General features: G+C 44.3%; 3 protein-coding genes and 2 non-coding genes across 5 annotated transcripts; 4 read left to right on the forward strand and 1 right to left on the reverse strand.

Annotated features, from left to right (window-relative positions):
• Window positions 1-4595: 4595 nt before the first annotated feature.
• Window positions 4596-4666, forward strand: TRNAG-GCC (transfer RNA glycine (anticodon GCC)). The gene has a single exon. It is a non-coding gene; the product is annotated as a tRNA-Gly (tRNA).
• A 356-nt stretch (window positions 4667-5022) lies between these two features.
• Window positions 5023-5094, forward strand: TRNAM-CAU (transfer RNA methionine (anticodon CAU)). Its single transcript has one exon. It is a non-coding gene; the product is annotated as a tRNA-Met (tRNA).
• A 3977-nt stretch (window positions 5095-9071) lies between these two features.
• Window positions 9072-9550, reverse strand: LOC109576645 (histone H2B type 1-C/E/F/G/I). Its single transcript, XM_019985305.2, has one exon. The coding sequence runs from the start codon at window positions 9503-9505 to the stop codon at window positions 9125-9127; it is 381 nt and encodes a 126-aa protein (XP_019840864.1). The 5' UTR covers window positions 9506-9550; the 3' UTR covers window positions 9072-9124.
• Window positions 9551-9762: 212 nt separating this feature from the next.
• H2AC17 (H2A clustered histone 17) lies at window positions 9763-10257 on the forward strand. The gene has a single exon (XM_019985293.2). It carries the CDS (start codon window positions 9807-9809, stop codon window positions 10197-10199), a length of 393 nt encoding a protein of 130 aa, XP_019840852.1. The 5' UTR covers window positions 9763-9806; the 3' UTR covers window positions 10200-10257.
• A 1348-nt stretch (window positions 10258-11605) lies between these two features.
• On the forward strand, window positions 11606-12104 carry H3C12 (H3 clustered histone 12). Its single transcript, XM_019985291.2, has one exon. The coding sequence runs from the start codon at window positions 11623-11625 to the stop codon at window positions 12031-12033; it is 411 nt and encodes a 136-aa protein (XP_019840850.1). The 5' UTR covers window positions 11606-11622; the 3' UTR covers window positions 12034-12104.
• The last annotated feature ends 7386 nt before the right edge of the window (window positions 12105-19490 follow it).

The raw sequence follows: 19490 nt of genomic DNA on the forward strand, positions 1-19490 counted from the left end.
TAATTTCTGAATTAACTGCTGCTTCAACTTTCCCCAGGAATCTTATTAAACCAGCTTGGAATTTTCTGGTCAGCACTAATGAGATGATCTTGTCTCTTGGGTCCTCTCTGTCCCTCCCCTTTTCTAGAGAAAATCTGCATGATAAAGACCCCTAGCTGTTCTCTTCCCCTCCCCCACCCCCCAATAGGGTGTGTCCTGGTCCAAGATAACACTTTCTTTTCTTTTGCTAACGACTGTGCCTCTCCTCAATTCTAAAGGAAATCAGTCCTGAATATTCTTTGGAAGGACTAATGCTGAAGCTGAAACTTCAATACTTTGCCCACCTGATGTGAAGAACTGACTCATAGGAAAAGACCCTGATGCTGGGAAAGACTGAAGGCAGAAGGAGAAGGGCACAACAGAGGATGAGATGATTGGATGGCATCACCAACTCAATGGACCTGAGTTTGAGCAAACTCCAGGAGATGGTGATGGACAGAGAGGCCTGGTGTGTAGCAGTCCATGGGGTTTCGAAGAGTCAGACATGGCTGAGCAACTGAACTGAACTGTGTGTGCTGGAAAACCTCCCATAACTAGCCTCCCTCCCACAACACCTTTCTTTCATCTTCAGCTGGTGAAGGTATTTGAAGTGGTAGCTTTGAGTCATTTCAGAGTTACTCAGTTTTCCTGAGTATTTCCCATGTACACAGGAGGTATACATGTTGTCAAACTAGTCTTTGTTTTTCTCCTGTTAATCTGTTCTTTTTATTACAGGGGTGTCTAAGCCAAGAATTTAGAAAGGTAGAGGAAATATTACATATCTGAAGTAGGGTCCTGGAGCAACATCCCATGGTGTGTGGCAGACAGAGGGCAGGACATGAAAGTATCCTTCATTCTCAGGGGACAAGGGAGATTACCAGTTTACCCAGATACAGGAGGAAATGACGTCAGGTTGGCTTATCTGTTGCCAGGGAAAACAGCTGAGGAGCACCGCCCTCACCATCCTTTTGATAAACAACAGAGTAGACAGAGCTAGGGCAAGTACATAGGCACTTACTGATTAGTATCTATGATTAAGAGGGAAAGTCAGTTCTGTGAGTAGGGTGTAGGTGAAGCAGGCACTGGTGGAGCAGGGGAAGTAGGTACAAAGAGGAAAGGAACAGCCATCTTGGGCGGCCTAATCATACAATATGTGGATATGGGTGTAAGGCAGGCATGTGTGGCCTTTGGCATGATTTTAAGGAATATAGGCTGATCTACACCTAGTTATACATTAGCTCCCAGCCACCCCCACCCCTAATCTAAGCTGAACCCCCAGAGTGAGGCCTTTTTAAAGGAGAGGCTGCAGCTTCTGAAGAAGGTAGGGGCAGGAATGAAAAAATGAGAAGTATGGAGAGGATGGCACTTAAGACCACCTTCCAGGTTAAAAGACACTTGGAAACTATGAGAGGATACACTGACTGAAACTGACCACCCTGCAGGCACCATAGCAACCGTTTGCAGGAATTATTTTACAACAGGAGGTCAGGACTGCCTTATACAGAATTAACAAGCCACCACCAACCAGAGGTATTCAGAAAGGTCAAAGGAGATGCCATGTGTCCCACCACCTCCCAGAATCTTTCTTGCTGGCATCCATCTTGGCTGAGCAATGCGTGAGCCACAAGGAAGTACCCTGAGTCAGAATGACTGTGTTGGGGCCAGTGTGAGGAAAGCAGGAGAGACTCCATCTTGAAGCCTGTCACCCATCTTAAAGACAGGATGTGAACTGGGCTTGAACCCTGCCCAAGAGTGAGGAAACTGTTGCTAGTGAAAACCAGGTCTCCTGGAGACTTCCTTCCCTACAGATGACAAACGGAGATTGTAGTTGAGGTCAGGATGCCCCTGATAGATTAACCATGGAGATATCCCCCCTTGATGTATAATCATTGTCCCCCCTCCCTTTAACCTTAATTCTTTGTTCTCCTAGCACCAAAATCATATACAACAAAGAGGTTGCTAACATGTAACCAGTCACAAACGTAATGGGGGGCATAAAACTGGGCCTCTCAGAAACAGGGTCCTTGCTGGGAACTGATTCCCCCTGGACCTGCTGGCATAATAAACTGTACTCCACTGTCTTGCGTGTCCTTCGAGGTGTGTCTCCAGATTCCACAACAATTGGACAGAGACAACCCAGAAACTAATCCCATCACCATAAACCAGAGATTGGCAGAGCAGCTCTCCTGGATTCCCTTACCCTCCTGCTCTCCACCGCAAGACCCCTTCCCAATAGTCTCTTGCTTTGTCAGCACCTGTGCCTCCTCCGATAATTCATTTCAGAGCATCATACAAGAGTTCCCTTTCAGGCCTTGGAAGGGGTTCTTCCAGGAACAGACGGACAAATCAGGGACTGTCATCCTAAGCCCCAGACTGAATTCCAGTGTGTGTATGTGCACAGGATTTTAAGGAGTTTATACAGATCTTTCATCAGTTCTTACAGGAATGTGTGTACCACATGGTAAGAATCTCCCACCCTAGACTTTTAGGGGAGATAGGAGAAGGCAATGGCACCCCACTCCAGTACTCTTGCCTGGAAAATCCCATGGATGGAGGAGCCTGGTAGGCTGCAGTCCATGAGGTTGCTAAGAGTCAGACACGACTGAGAGAGTTAACTTTCACTTTTCACTTTGATGCATTGGAGAAGGAAATGGCAACCCACTCCAGTGTTCTTGCCTGGAGAATCCCAGGGACGGGGGAGCTTGGTGGGCTGCCGTCTCTGGCGTTGCACAGACTCAGACACGACTGAAGCGACTTAGCAGCAGCAGCAGTCAGAAACAGCAGACCAGCACCCATGGCTTTGAGCAATGGAGAGCTTCTTAAAGAGTTTAACTTGTGAGTTTAGTCCTTTTGTTTGTGCTGAGTTCACAGAATTTTCCTAAAACAGGAAGGAACTGTCAGGGAAATGTATGCCTCAAAGGAAAATTATAGCACACCCTTTAGTGTCATCTGATTCTGATTCAATGAGAGGTATTTTACAATTCTGTAAATTTTTGATAACTGGCAGCAATAAAAAATAATTCCTGTCTTGTTCAGTGGCTAAGTAGTGTCTGTATGCAACCCCATGGACTGCTGCACGCCACGCTCTTCTGTCTTCCACTGTTTCCTGGAGTTAGCTCAATTTCATGTCCATTGATCCCGTCATGCTATCTATCTCTTCTTCTGCCGCCCCCTTCTCCTTTTGCCTTTACTCTTTCCCAGCATCAGGGTCTTCTTCAATGAGTTGGCCCTTTGCATCAGGTGGCCCAAGTACTGGAGCATCAGTTTTAGCATCGGTCCTTCTACTGAGTAGTCAGGGTTGATTTCCTTTAGGATTGACTGTTTTTATATACTTCCAGTCCAACGGACTCTCAAGAGTCTTCTCCAGCATCACAATTTGAAAGCAGCAATTCTTCCTGGCTCAGCCTTTTTTTATGGTCCAGTTGCTGTCCATAGACATGCAAATTAATTCTATCTTCTGAGGGGACATTTTTTCCCTCCCCAGTCCACCTTCCTCACCAATCCTCAGCAGTATAAAAGCCAGTTTGGACTTTATTTAGACTTGACTTTCAATATTCCTGATCTATAAATGGCGTCCACTCTTTGAATTCTCCTTTTAATTGGTAGTAACACCTCACCAGTTATCTCATTAAAGAGGTAAAATCTTTCCAAAGGGGTTCACTTTTACACTTGTATGAGAGTCAAGATTGTATATTTTGGGGGAAAATTAAACTTTAAGTAGGCTTCCCAGGTGGGTGGTAAAGAACCGGTCTGCCAATGCCGGAGACGCAAGAGATGCATGTTCGATCCCTGAGTTGGGAAGATCCCCTGGAGAAGGAAATGGCAACCCACTCCAGTATTCTTGCCTGGAAAATCAAAGGAGCCTGGTGGGCTATACAGTTCATGGGGTTGCAAAGAGTCAGATGACTGAGCTGCACACACTATCACTCTTTAATTTGACTTTTATTCTCTATTTGACTGGAAGGAGTTTCTAGTGCCATTTTCATTACCATAGCAACCGGAGCCTAAGGTAAATCCACAGAATTCCTAAAACCCCCACTGCCTCTCCTTTGGGGTGACCAGAAGGGAACAGCACTAGGCTCCTTTCTCTCCCCTTTCCCTCTCATTCCTCTCCATCTTCCTCCTTTTGCTCTGACATGCTTCCCTTCCTCTTCTCAGATTCTCTTCCTCCTGGATCTCCCCTTCGTCCCCATTTTCTCCTTCCTTCCTGCCCTCGTCCCCCTTTTCTCCTCTTTCCCTATCTTCCAGAACCCGCCCGGACATGGAGCTCCTCCATACACACACACAGTTTCCCCCACCTTTCAAGGTGGGACGGGGGCCACCCTCCGCTGGGGCACGCCCAGGACTAGGTCACTCACACCCAGACCAGCCTCCGGTGTCGCAGAAGGACGCTCTTAACTTGCAGTGGAAAGGAGGGTTTCCTAAAAAGAAGGGAAGAGGGAACATTACAAGGTTCTATTCAGTAAAACCAAAAAACTAAACCTAACATATAATTTCGATGTAGCGAGTTAAAAAAAAAAAAACAAAAAACAACAAAAAAAAGCCATTTAGAAAATGAGCAAAACCGAGTGATACAAGCATTGGTGGTTCAGTGGTAGAATTCTCGCCTGCCACGCGGGAGGCCCGGGTTCGATTCCCGGCCAATGCAAAGTGTTTCTGTTTTTTCTTACCATTCTAATTTTGAAAATGCTCTGGTTTTGAGTTCGGAAATGTTCTATTTTTCGAATTTTGACCTACTCATATATTTTGTAACTGCAAGATCCGCAATCACTTCTGCTAGGTGAAAGGGGCAGACTGGTTGGCGACCGGTTGTTTTCCTAACAGAAACATCCAATTTTCTGCCTTCAGAATATATAAAATCAATGTTTTGGATTCATTCTTTTGTTTGTAGCATGAGTAACATCAATGAATGGGTTTTGAAAGAAGAGTTTCCCCAGTTTCTAAAAACAGCCCTTTACGTAAGGTGTAATAAAGGAATTACTTTGAACGCTTAGTGTCACGTTGAGCAGAGTGGCGCAGCGGAAGCGTGCTGGGCCCATAACCCAGAGGTCGATGGATCGAAACCATCCTCTGCTAGCTGTTTTGTATTTTTCCTGAGGGGGCGCGAGGGGGGTGCGTTGGTTCGAGGAAATGAAGGACTGTCAATCCCATGAGCGGAGGAGCCTGGTAAGCTGCAGTCCATGGGGCGCTAGAGCCGGACACGACTGAGAGAGTTAACTTTCACTTTTCACTTTCATGCTCTGGAGAAGGAAATGGCAACCCACTCCAGGGTTCTTGCCTGGAGAATCCCAGGGACGGGGGAGCCTGGTGGGCTGCCGTCTGGGGTCGCACAGAGTCGGACACGACTGAAGCGACTTAGCAGCAGTAGCAGCAGTCTTAGCAACCCTGTTGCCCGTCTTTCTATACCTGATGAAAACGGGTAATCCGGGAGTATATTTTTATTCCAAGAAAATTTTGAGACGAAAATAAGTCACAAATCAGAAAGGCTTTAATGTCAGGTGCCGTATCTCAGAGAGCAGAGAATTAGTGTTAACCCATCTTTACCTACTATCGTATTGTAAACAAGAACTTAGAATTAAATAAAACCATATATAGCTAATTTTAGTTTCAGAAATTTGGTTAAAGGGAGTTGGAATTTATTTAAAATTACAAATCTCAAAAATCTCTCCCCGCTGCTCTGTTTTCCTTAACACATCACTATGTAGTATAAAATTATATTTTATTTTATTCATTAAGTATTTTGTCCCCCTGTAATTGCTGTAGTATCTAGACCATGGCCTGTCACATCTTAGGCACCGCTTGTTTGTTAAGTACATGAAAAGCTACAATTTCAAATACACCAAACAACACTATTCATTGTTATTTTTCACCTTTAAAAAAATTACAAGGGTACAAAAATGACCACACAAAATCCATCTACTGTTTAACATTATGATATATATTCACTACAAATTTCTTTTATATTTATGGAAAACAACAACACATAAAATTGAAGTACCCTTCAGCTGCACCCCCAGCCCTAACATCCCTTTTCTTAGGGTAACTCTATCGTGAATTTGATATGCATATCTCCCGTTCCCCTAACCTCCCTTTTTTTCTTTGGATGAATAATTTTTATTTACCCAGAGCCTGAGAACAAGTCATATTATGAAGTTTTTATTTAAATAACACAATGCTTATTCAAAAGGGTTGACAAAGTATCTACATGAAAGGCTTTTCTTTATAATACCATTGATTAAGTCTATTTCTATGCAACAATCTATAACCAAACATGAGAATACCTAATATCTATCTACATAAATGTCTGGAATGGAAGGCCAAAGGGTCATATCTGATTTTCACTTGGTTCTAAAGTGAATTCCTTGGTGGTCCAGTGGCTAAGTCAACATGCTCCCAAAACAGAGCGCCAGGCTTCCATCCCTGATTAAGGGGCTAGATCCCACATGCTGCAACAAAGATCGAAGATACTGGGGGCCTCAGCTAAGACCTGGTACAGCCAAATTAATTAATTAACTAATAATAAAATATAAAGGCAACTTCTTTGTCAACATGGCAACGGAGTCTTTAGAAATCCTGTCATTAAAGCCCTTTTATCAACTGTATTTTTTTCCACATTAAAGTCCTATAACTGTATAGAATCACTATATGCACTTCAGGTGCCAGGTGAAATCTCATTTCATTTTCAATCTGCTTACACTGATGCCCATGGCAAATACAATTTCCATCGAGGTGGTTCTTAAAGTACTATCCTCAGTAGCAAGTTTTCTAATCTCACAGATCACCAGAGGCACATGTGATTAATCCAAAGGAAAACATTTGTCAAGAAAGATGAAACAATTCACTATTTTCTTCTGGGTTCTATTTAAGAATAAATTTTAAGACTGTTCTTGGATACTGTAACCATAGATTGAGCATCTTCTCAAAGTGTAAAATTCATGCTCCCTCCCAGCAAAAATCAGGATTTTGTCAGGTGTTTAGATTATAGAAAATATTCAAATATTTATCGTTTGAGGATCAGAACTAGTGTGTCCATGACCCTTTTGTTTTATTTATTTTAGGGTGCAGAATGTTTGATTTTTGACTTCTTTTTATTTGGACAGCTCTGACCAGACCACAAAACAATATCTCTCTCCCTCTCTCTCATGCCCACAAGTGATTTCTGGGGATGCTAACTTATATCCAGTGATTAAACAGAGACAGAAATTATCACTTTACTTATTCCAATTTACTGTCAGTAAAAAGTTGAAGCATTTCAATTGGATCTGGAAAACCCAAGGCCTTTGACCTGTCCTTCTGTTTCCTTGCCACAAGGTGGCAGAAGAGGGCAATACTTATATCACCCACTGACGGTAATTATCCCTCAGATCTCTTAACAGTGGAAGGAAAAAAATCTCAGAAAGAGCAAATAATAGAGGTGATGAATAGGAAGTCGATGTGTTCAGGATGAAATTAGGGGACTGCTCTTGCCAGCTTCCAAGACCTAATGACAGGGGCGCAGGTACTGGAAAAAGAGGAGTGAATGACAAACCCTGTATATTCTGCAGGACTCATTGACATGTTGGCATAACTTCCAGGAAGCTTGTTGCCTGTGACAGGGACAAAACTGTGCATCTGAAATAGGTCCATATCCCCAACTTTAAGGGAAGTAACAAAGGGAAAGACACTAAATGTTGCAGTCTTAAGTGGGGATATGAGTGTAGGGGCTTATTTTGCTGTTAATGGGGAGAAAAAAAAAAAGAATTACAAAAGCAATCATTTGTTGGTGAAAGGGGATGCCAGGGTAGCGGAAGATGTTAATGATTCCAACTGAAAATTTAGGCAGTACTGAAAGATGCAGAGGAATGGGGAATTGAAGGACTTTCGATCATGCCTTGAGAAATTCCATTCCCTAATAATACTAACTAGCCCATGCGTTAAATAAATATGCTCTTCTCTTTAACACTGAGTTCTCTGATTTCTTTCGCGGGATTTTTAATTGTGAACTCAAGACACTACCAGAAAACTGTTTCCCCGGCCAAATGAGTCCTGGATGTCTCCCTTCCGTTGCATCCTGATTAAACACTGGAAGAACGCGGCTTTCCCAAGCAGCTGGGTTTCTTGTTCAACATTTTCTCTTTAAATACCGTCCCGGACCTTTAATATTCCCATAGCACTATGGCATAAATCATTCCAACTCACCCTAAGGTCTTCGTAGACAGGGCTAATGTTGCAGTACCTATTCTGTAGAGGATGGGAAATAGAAACAGGCAATTTCGCCCAGGATCCGACTGCAGAACACAGAACCGTTAATTTTCAGTATTTATGGCTCTAGGCTTCCGAGCCTTGTGCATTCCCCAAGATAAAGGTAGTAATTTACTTTCGAGAAAATCTCTACAAAACGCGCAAAACTGTTGGCAGAGTATCAGGCCAATTGCAACCCACGGCGGGCTTTTCAAATAGTACTGCTGCCCAATCAGAGGCGGGGGGCGTTACTCGCTTTGAAAAAAAAGAAATTTCGGTTGCTGTGCTGCTGCTGCTAAGTCACTTCAGTCGTGTCCGACTCTGTGCGACCCCACAGACGGCAGCCCACCAGGCTCCCCCGTCCCTGGGATTCTCCAGGCAAGAACACTGGAGTGCGTTGCCATTTCCTTCTCCAATGCATGAAAGTGAAAAGTGAAAGTGAAGTCGCTCAGTCGTGTCCGACCCTCAGCGACCCCATGAACTGCAGCCTTCCAGGCTCCTCCGTCCATGAGATTTTCTAGGCAAGAGTACTGGAGTGGGGTGCCATAGCTAAGGGCAAAACTGAAAATCCATTTCAGTGGGCGCCAAATAACCCATACTAAATTTGTATGGCAAGTTTTGCTCTCAGTTGCAGAGCCATGATCGACTGAGGCCCCGTAGCCTGCCAGGCTCCTCTGTCCATGGAATTTTCCAGGCAAAAATACACTGCCTAGCTTATCCAAGACTGCTTGCGGAGAGCTTTAAAAAAATTTACCCCGTTTTCCACCGTCAAACCAGCCGCGTAATCTGAGTGAAATTAGACTACAAGCAAGTGCACCAGCTATTTCTCTGAAAATGTAGGTGGCTCTGAAAAGAGCCTTTGGGTTTTGTAGGGCTGCGAGCCGGCTCACTTGGAGCTGGTGTACTTGGTGACAGCCTTGGTGCCCTCGGACACGGCGTGCTTGGCCAGCTCCCCGGGCAACAGCAGGCGAACGGCGGTCTGGATCTCCCTGGATGTGATGGTCGAACGCTTGTTGTAATGCGCCAGGCGCGACGCCTCGCCCGCGATGCGCTCGAAGATGTCGTTGACGAAGGAGTTCATGATGCCCATGGCCTTGGACGAGATGCCGGTGTCCGGGTGGACTTGCTTCAGCACCTTGTACACGTACACGGAGTAGCTCTCCTTGCGGCTGCGCTTGCGCTTCTTGCCGTCCTTCTTCTGCGCCTTGGTCACTGCCTTCTTGGAGCCCTTCTTCGGGGCAGGAGCGGACTTAGCTGGCTCAGGCATGCTGACAGAAACTACAAACTCTCCGAGAAATAAAGGGAGGACAGAGTCCTTTTTATAGTCACAACTCCATATGCAAATGAGTCTTAGTAAACTTCTCTATCTGATTGGTGAATACTAGTGATGGCGTTTATGCCAACATTGTCCAATAAGAGCACGCATTGTAAGGAATTGTGTTTGTCTGGTTTAAAATAGTAAGGCAACTTTGGCCAATGGAACCGCTGCTTTTTCGCGCGCACTGTGGCTATAAATTGTGAGCTCCTTTGCTTTAGTTATTTCTGGTGTAGCTTCTGAGTACTGCACTATGTCTGGACGTGGCAAACAAGGCGGCAAAGCTCGCGCCAAGGCCAAGACCCGCTCCTCGCGGGCCGGGCTCCAGTTCCCCGTAGGCCGAGTGCACCGCCTGCTCCGCAAGGGTAACTACGCTGAGCGGGTCGGGGCCGGGGCCCCGGTGTACCTGGCGGCGGTGCTGGAATACCTGACAGCCGAGATCTTAGAGCTGGCGGGCAACGCGGCCCGGGACAACAAGAAGACCCGCATCATCCCGCGTCACCTGCAGCTGGCCATCCGCAACGACGAGGAGCTCAACAAGCTGCTGGGCAAAGTCACCATCGCTCAGGGTGGTGTCCTGCCCAACATCCAGGCGGTGCTGCTGCCCAAGAAGACTGAGAGCCATCACAAAGCTAAAGGCAAATAAGGTCTGAATTCATACTCCAACTTCTAAGAACAAAGGCTCTTTTCAGAGCCACCCATAACTTCTGTGGAAGAACTGAGCACTCTTGAAACCTGTCATGCCTGGCTAAGGTTACAGTACTGTGTAGCCCCCTATTGACTGAACATGCATTCAGTTCAGTTCAGTCACTCAGTCGTGTCCGATTCTTTGCGACCCCATGAATCGCAGCACGCCAGGCCTCCCTGTCCATCACCATCTCCCGGAGTTCACTCAAACTCACGTCCATCGAGTCGGTGATGCCATCCAGCCATCTCATCCTCTGTCGTCCCCTTCTCCTGCCCCCAATCCCACCCAGCATCAGAGTCTTTTCCAATGAGTCAACTCTTCACATGAGGTGTCCAAAGTACTGGAGTTTCAGCTTCAGCATCATTCCTTCCACAGAACACCCAGGGCTGATCTCTAGAATGGACTGGTTGGATCTTGCAGTCCAAGGGACTCCCAAGAGTCCCTCCAACACCACAGTTCAAAAGCATCAATTCATCTAACTCTGGTAAAGAAAGACCAATTCTCAGTTTACTCCATTGTAAAACCATGACACTGCGAACCAAGAAACACATTTCTGACGATTGTTTTGTTCCAGCATTAAACCAATTTTGATTCTGGGTCTTTATCATTAGAACCCAGTGGTCCAATAGTTAAAACTTCTCAAATGTTTTTTTCAGGGCTACCTCTGTTTACAAAACAACACCTAATCACTTGATCAGTGTAAACCTAGCATCACTCCAGGCCTTCTAGTCAGTACGCAGTTCACATTTTTAAGTCCAACCATTTGAATCAAAATTAAGTTAGATGACCATTCAAGCACACAGCAACCCCCCGCCCCACCTTCCCTACACCACGCTGGGCAAATCTAAAGTTCTGTCTTCATAGGACCAGTGTGCCAGTCTATTTTGAAACTTTATTTTAGATCTTGATACAAACATTAAATGCAGATCTTGATTCAGTTATGAAGTGGAACTAATTTTTTAGAGATACTAATTTTTTAGAGATAAAATACATTACTTCGCTGTAATTTCCCCCCATATTATCTGAAAAGGGAAAAAGACCCCAGTGAAAATGAATTTCTTTTAGAACTTAGTCCCTGACTTACAAAAATTCTGGACCAAATTCCTTTTTTACTGGTGAAATCAATATTTCAGTCGAAAACCAAAAACTCAGACAAGATACAATGCAGCCATAATTCTTCCTGCAAAAATACAAAACACAAGTTTAAGAAGGACAGAAAACAAAGCCTTTTCAGGGTTGGTAAGATCCAAATGAAAATAGGTTTTTAACCAATCAGGTTACTCCAGCAAAGTCTGGCCAATCAGGATCGGATCATCTGTATAAAGTCTCGTCCTGGACCCAGTTGTTCAGTTGCTTCTTCCGCGACACAACTCTTCAGGCTATGGCTCGTACAAAGCAGACGGCTCGCAAGTCCACTGGCGGCAAGGCGCCGCGCAAACAGCTCGCCACCAAGGCGGCTCGCAAGAGCGCTCCGGCCACTGGCGGCGTGAAGAAGCCGCACCGCTACCGGCCCGGCACGGTAGCTCTGCGCGAGATTCGCCGTTACCAGAAGTCCACGGAGCTGCTGATCCGCAAGCTGCCTTTCCAGCGGCTGGTACGCGAGATCGCGCAGGACTTCAAGACCGACCTGCGTTTCCAGAGCTCGGCAGTGATGGCGCTGCAGGAGGCGTGCGAGGCCTATCTGGTGGGGCTCTTCGAAGACACCAACCTGTGTGCCATCCACGCCAAGCGCGTCACTATCATGCCCAAGGACATCCAGCTTGCTCGCCGCATCCGCGGGGAGAGGGCATAAACTGTCCTTGACTGGCTTGGGGGCATTAGCTTCCTCCCAAAGGCTCTTTTAAGAGCCACTTCCGTTTTCACTGAGAACAGCTGTTACACAAGGATAGGTCTTCCTAAAGCAGAGGAATTTTGTCCAGGAACTACATAATCTTAGTCACAATACAGATATGAAGCGTACTTGTCAAGGCTGAACACGCCGTGATAATTTTGTAAGCTGTTAAAAGCTTACTGATAACTGCTAATAGGGGCAAGAGTGTCTCCGCACTACCTGGGCCCTGTCTGAGTTCTCCTATGTAAAATCTGTAAGGAGGACTCAGTTAACACAGAACTCTGCCTACCTAAGTTAAAGAGCAGAGTAAGTTCCTAGCCCAGTTAGAGTAGCCTCAGGATGCAGAACTCTGGTTGACTGTCCCGCTGTGTATGTGCAGTGCTTGGAAGGGCAAGTATCTTGTAAGTTCTAGTCAGTTACTGATTGAATTGTCCAGGGTCCAAGGAGGGGCAGAGTATATCTAGGTTAAGTCAAGCAATGTGGCCCAGGATCTAGCAATAGTGGGCAGACCTCTAACGTAACTGACAATCAGTTTGTTTTATACAACTCCAAAAAATAATCCGGTTGAAGCTGGCTACAGGGTGTTGAACTAAGCCCTTTTGAGAACTGCATTTCTCACTGTTTAGCGGTAGCGCTGGTAACCCTGCAGGATCAAGTTCTGAGCTGTTTATTCTTCACCCCCATTCTAAGATTTGATATTGGGAGATTAACAAATCAGTCCTCTGGCTTTTATTTGCCAGCTTTCAGGAACCTCCGAACACAGACAAGCACAAGGAGCAATCCACAGGCGTCAGTGTTCAGTCACTCAGTCTTGTCCGACTATACGACCCCATGAACTGCAGCACACCAGGCTTCCCTGTCCTTCATCTCCCGAGCTTGCTCAAACTTACGTCCATTGATTCGGTGATGCCATCCAACCATTTCGTCCTCTGGTCCCCTTCCCCTCCTGCCTTCAATCTTTCCCAGCATCGGGGTCTTTTCTAATGAGTTGGCAAGAGCATCAGGTGGCCAAAGTTTTGGAGCTTCAGCTTCAACATCAGTCCTTGCAATGAATACTCATGACAGGCGTCATGCATGCCATCAACATCTGGTGACTTTCTAGACGTAGAAGCCACAGTGAGCCTGTTTGAGGCAGTAATGTCCTCCACACCACTTGTGGGCTTATCCCATACCTGACATCACACTCACACCTATGAAATTCTAGGACCAGGAGAGTATTCTCCTAAGTCTGTGTGAACCTGTTTTATTTTTGTAACTTTTTATTTTGTATTGAAGTATAGCTGATTATATAGCCAAATGTTGTGATAGTTTCAGGTAGATAGCAAAGGGACTCAACCATTCATATACATATATCCATTCTCCCCCAAATTCCCCTATCATCCAAGCTGCCACAAAATATTGAGCAGAATTTCCTGAACTATAAAGTAGGTAGGTCCTAGTTGGTTATCTATTAATATCTTAATAGATATTAGCATTAATATCTTAATTAGATAATAGCAGTGTGTACATGTCCATTCCAAACTCCCTTTCTATCCTTTCCCCCTGGTTCGTTCTCTAAGCTTGTGAGTCTGTTTCTCTTTCTTAAATAAGTTCACTTTTATCATTTCTTTTTTAGATTCTGCATATAAGGGATGTCATACAATATTTCTCCTACTCTGTGTGAAACTTTTAAATGTAAAACTTTGCCCCTTTTCTCTCACCATATACATATCATAAGGCCAAAAAAAAAAAAAATCATGCTATTCACTGATGGTTCTCCAGAATAGAAAAAGCCTGACACAGGCAGGTGCTCATCAAATTCTATTTGAATGAATGTAGTCCTGATTTGTAACACTAAAGTGAAGAGGAGCTCAAAAGCCTCTTGATGAAAGTGAAAGAGGAGAGTGACAAAGTTGGCTTAAAGCTCAACATTCAGAAAACTAAGATCATGGCATCTGGGCCCATCACTTCATGACAAATAGATGGGGAAACAGTGGAAACAGTGTCAGACTTTATTTTTCTGGGCTCCAAAATCACTGCAGATGGTGACTGCAGCCATGAAATTAAAAGACGCTTACTCCTTGGAAGGAAACTTATGACCAACCTGGATAGCATATTGAAAAGCAGAGTCATTACTTTGCCAGCAAAGGTCCGTCTGGTCAAGGCTATGGTTTTTCCTGTGGGCATGTATGGATGTGAGAGTTGGACTGTGAAGAAAGCTGAGCACCAAAGAATTGATGCTTTTGAACTGTGGTGTTGGAGAAGACTCTTGAGAGTCCCTTGGACTGCAAGGAGATCCAACCAGTCCATCCTAAGGATCAGTCCTGGGTGTTCTTTGGAAGGAATGATGCTAAAGCTGAAACTCCAGTACTTTGGCCACCTCATGGGAAGAGTTCACTCATTGGAAAAGACCCTGATGCTGGGAGGGATTGGGGGCAGGAGGAAAAGGGGACGACAGAGGATGACATGGCTGGATGGCATCACTGACTCTATGGATGTGAGTCTGAGTGAACTCCGGGAGTTGGTGATGGACAGGGAGGCCTGGCGTGCTGCAATTCATGGGGTCTCAAAGAGTCGGACACGACTGAGCAACTGAACTGAACTGAACTGAACTGAGACACAAGATAGCCTCAGGTAATTACTGAGTGCTTCCCACCTCCTGCTTTTCACACTTCATCCAAGATACTTCTTGAATTCTATGGGGAGTAGGTATAATACTGATGACAAGAATTATATAAAACTTTATAGTTTCCAAAGTATTTTCACACGTGTTTTCATTTGTGAGCTTGGTGATAATTCCCCAGATTTAGAGAATATACATATTAATCCTTTACTAGCTCTAGAAAAGTCTGTCTTTTCTGAAGGTAGCCAAGTGCTGGGAAGACAAAGCCAATAGATCTCAGTTTGGGATTCTTTGAACAAACCCTCAAAGGAAATGAGGAGCTCTGTATAAGCCTCCCAAGGCTGTAGGAAAATAAAGTAAGAGTACCTGTTTAAGAAAAAGAAAAAATAGAACCGGCTAGAAAAGCCTGTTTTCCTTTAAGTGGAAAGGCAGAAGTTAGAGTGTTTTAACATTTTGCAATTTCTCAGTAAGGACATCTGGGATTTGGATGCTGATTGAGATCTGAAGTTAAGAAGTGTACTGTGGCTCAGTGAGGACATGCTCTATTAGAAGCCTAAGGTTGGTTGTAGAAAAGGTGGTTTTAGGAAATAACCAAAAATTCTTAAAAAGAAAGAAAGAAAGAAATTAGAATAACCACTAAAATCAAAGGCACCAACTCTGAGTACTTTTTAAAAACATGACTTGCAGAAAACGAGTGTCTTGGCCTGCTCAGGCTGCTGTATCAGAATACTACAGACTAGGTGGCTTATAAATAATAGAAATGTATTTCTCACAGCTCTGGAGGCTGGGAAGTCCAAGATCAAGGCGTTGTCAGATTTAGTATCTGGTAAGAGCCCTCTTCCTAACTCATAGATGGCTATTTTCTCCATGCGTGGAAGAGTCAATGGGGTCTCTTTTATAGAGGCATGAATACTACTGATGAGGGCCCTGTACTTAAAACCTAAGCCCTTCCCCAAAACCCTACCTTCCAAATACCCTCAAGTTAGAGATTAGATTTCAACATATGAGTTTTGGGGAAATAGAAACAGTCTATAGAAACCAGTCTGCTTTTAAAGATTAGAAGCTTAGGAACTGTGTTCATAGCCTCTGACCCTATTGTAAACCCAAGGGAGCAAGACAGCAGGGGGCTCCTGCTCCACGGACCCCAATCTTTATCTTGATTTTTATTTTCTCAATATCCATCCAACCCTGGAGGTGCTAGTAAGGTGAAGTGAATGAAAGGGAATCAGAGTTTCTGGCAGCTATTATCTGATATATTTAGGCATGAAAACTGACTAAATTAGGAGATAGAAGGGACTATGAAGACATTGGTCACATTGTATTACAGAATTTTGGAAACAAGGTTAGGCAAAACAAGGAGAGAGTGTTAGGCATGAACAGTTGTGTATATTAGAGAATACATTTAGGTCTTGAGAAAGCCTCAGGAGAAGGTAAGGGGTTTCTTAAAGGGTTTTGCAATTCTGGCTTCAAGTCATGAGCAGACAAGAGTAGGGCAGAGTGGGGATTTCACTGATAGCCCTGTGGTTAGGATTCCGTGCTTTCACTGCTGTGGCTCAGGTGTGATCCCTGCTCAGGCAAATATGATCCCAAAAGATGCAGGGCAAAAAATAAATAATAGAAGGTGTAATAAGATGAAGGGGCCAGTAAATGCTACATCCTCAAATTTCTTTAAGTGAAATAGTACATGGAGGCATAGATGGTTGAGGAACCTTTGAGAATGAAAGCAAGGATGGTGATTGCTCTGGGGTAGGACTAACGAAGAAGGAAAATTTTGTGCTTGCCTGTCTCATATTTAAGATTCTGACTTGGTAAAAGGCCAATCTGTGTTGAGAAGTAAGACTCTATGGAATGGAAGAAAAGATTTGAGAAGTTAAGCTCATGGAGTAGAAAACACTCCAAAGGGCTAGTTTTGGATTAGTGTATGTCTGCATGTGTCTTTGTGTGTTTATGTGTAAATATATATGTGTTTGGAGGACAGGAGAAATGAGAATTAGGAAAGGCACTAATTACTAGTAAATAAACTAACTTTGAATGAAGAACAATGCAAGAACAATAATGATAGCTTATGGTGAACAATCTTGGATTTGTGATCTCTGAAGAATTAGCTTCAGGACCAGGGACCAGGCTTGATCACTCAGAGCTTTTGTGTAGCAGAAGCTTTATTACAGTGAAAAAGGACAGAGAAAGATTCTGACATAGACATCAGAGAGTGACCCACTTGCTAGTCTTATCAAGGCCTTATATACTTTTACCAGACCCACTCCCACAACATACATCTTAAATCAACAAGATTAATCAGAAGATTCTTGTTAAGAAGGAGAAACATGTCCTTGAGCAACATACATTGTTGTTATATAATCATATGGCAGAAGTCCTCTAGGAGGAGGTCACCATTAACCCCGCCATAGAGCCAGAAGTTACACAAGACTGGGGAAACAGACTCTTGGAGGGCACAAACAAAATGCTGTGTGCACCAGGACTCAGGAGAAAGGAGCAGTGACCCCAAAAGAGATTGACCCAAACTTACCTGTGAGTGTCCAAGAGTCTGGCAGAGGCATGGGTTGGTGGTGGCCTGCTGCAGGGTTGGGGGCACTGAGTGCAGCAGTGCGTGCATGGGACCTTTTGAAGGAGGTCTCCATTATCTTCATTACCTCTACCATAGTTTGGCCTCAGGTCAAACAACAGGGAGTGAACACAGCCCTGCCATCAACAGAAAATTGGATTAAAGATTTACTGAGCATGGCCCCACCCATCAGAACAAAATCCAGTTTCCTCCTCAGTCAGTCTCTCCCATCAGGAAGCTTCCATAAGCCTCTTATCCTTATCTATCAGAGGGATAGTTCAGTTCAGTTCAGTTTAGTCGCTCAGTTGTCACTCAGTTGCGACCCCATGAATTGCAGCACGCCTGGCCTCCCTGTCCATCACCAACTCCCGGAGTTCACCCAGACTCACGTCCATCGAGTCAGTGATGCCATCCAGCCATGTCATCCTCTGTCGTCCCCTTCTCCTCCTGCCCCCAATCCCTCCCAGCATCAGAGTCTTTTCCAATGAGTCAACTCTTTGCATGAGAGGGCCAAAGTACTGGAGTTTCAGCTTTAGCATCATTCCTTCCAAAGAAATCCCAGGGCTGATCTCCTTCAGAATGGACTGGGTGGATCTCCTTGCAGTCTAAGGGACTCTCAAGAGTCTTCTCCAACACCACAGTTCAAAAGCAGCAATTCTTGGGCGCTCAGCTTTCTTCACAGTCCAACTCTCACATCCATACATGACCACTGGAAAAACCATAGCCTTGACTAGATGGACCTTTGTTGCCAAAGTAATGTCTCTGCTTTTGAATATGCTATCTAGGTTGGTCATAACTTTTCTTCCAAGAAGTAAGCGTCTTTTAATTTCATGGCTGCAGTCACCATCTGCAGTGATTTTGGAGCCCAGAAAAATAAAGTCTGACACTGTTTCCACTGTTTCCCCATCTATTTGCCATGAAGTGATGGGACCAGATGCCATGATCTTAGTTTTCTAAATGTTGAGCTTTAAGCCAATTTTTTCACTCTCCTCTTTCACTTCCATCAGGAGGCTTTTTAGTTCCTCTTCACTTTCTGCCATAAGGGTGGTGTCATCTGCATATCAGAAGGATGACAGAATGAAAAACCCACAATCACAGAAAACTAACGAATCTGATCACAAGGACCACAGCCTTGTCTAACTGCATGAAACTATGAGCCATGCCATGTAGGGCCACCCAAGATGGACAAGTCATGTTGGAGAGTTCTGACAAAATGTGGTCCACTGGAGAAGGGAAAGGCAAGCTACTTCAGTATTCTTGCCTTGAGAACCTCATGAACAGTATGAAAAGGCAAAAAAAATAGGACACTGAAAGATGAACTCCTCAGGTCAGTAGGTGCCCAATATGCTACTGGAGATCAGTGGAGAAATACTCCAGGAAGAATGAAGAGACAGAGCCAATGCAAAAACAACACCTGGTTGTGGATGTGACTGGTGATGGAAGTAACGTCCGATGTTGTAAAGAGCAATATTGCATAGGAATCTGGAATGTTAAGTCCATGAATCAAGGCAAATTGGAAGTGGTCAAACAGGAGATGGCAAGAGTGAATGTAGACATTTTAGGAATCAGTGATCTAAAATGGACTGGAATGGGTGAATTTAACTCAGATGACCATTATGTCTACTATTGTGGGCAAGAATCCCTTAGAAGAAATCGAGTAGCCATCAGAGTCAACGAAAGAGTCCAAAATGCAGTACTTGGATGCAATCTGAAAAATGACAGAATGATATCTGTCCATTTCCAAGGAAAACCATTCAATATCACAATAATTCAAGTCTATGCCCCTACCAGTAATGCTGAAGAAGCTGAAGTTGAACGGTTCTATGAAGACCTACAAGACCTTCTAGAACTAACACCCCCAAAAAATGTCCTTTTCATTATAGGGGACTGGAATGTGAAAGTAGGAAGTCAAGAGATACCTGGAGTAACAGGCAAATTTGGCCGTGGAGTATAAAACAAAGCAGGTCAGAGGCTAACAGAATTTTGCCAAGATAATGCACTGGTAGCAAACACCCTTTTCAACAACTGCTAGGTAACAAGGCAGAAAGCTGCCTGGTTTTTCTATAGTTGCAAGGGAAGAGGATTGTTGAGATTACCCATCCAATAACATCTTCAAGGTTAAGCACTCAGATTCCATTACTAAACAGGAGAAGGAAGAAGAAGAAAGCCAGACAAGTAACTCAATAAGAAATGGATTAACTAATAGAAGATGGGCATGCGGTCATTTGCACATATAGTATTTACAGACATTAT

This window comes from Bos indicus, chromosome 23 (assembly GCF_029378745.1).
Source record: "Bos indicus isolate NIAB-ARS_2022 breed Sahiwal x Tharparkar chromosome 23, NIAB-ARS_B.indTharparkar_mat_pri_1.0, whole genome shotgun sequence".
Lineage (NCBI taxonomy): Eukaryota > Metazoa > Chordata > Mammalia > Artiodactyla > Bovidae > Bos > Bos indicus.

Excerpts from the sequence above, each read along its gene's own strand:
- H3C12 (XM_019985291.2), top strand. The coding sequence starts at position 11,623 with ATGGCTCGTACAAAGCAGACGGCTCGCAAGTCCACTGGCGGCAAGGCG.
- LOC109576645 (XM_019985305.2), bottom strand. The coding sequence starts at position 9,505 with ATGCCTGAGCCAGCTAAGTCCGCTCCTGCCCCGAAGAAGGGCTCCAAG.
- H2AC17 (XM_019985293.2), top strand. The coding sequence starts at position 9,807 with ATGTCTGGACGTGGCAAACAAGGCGGCAAAGCTCGCGCCAAGGCCAAG.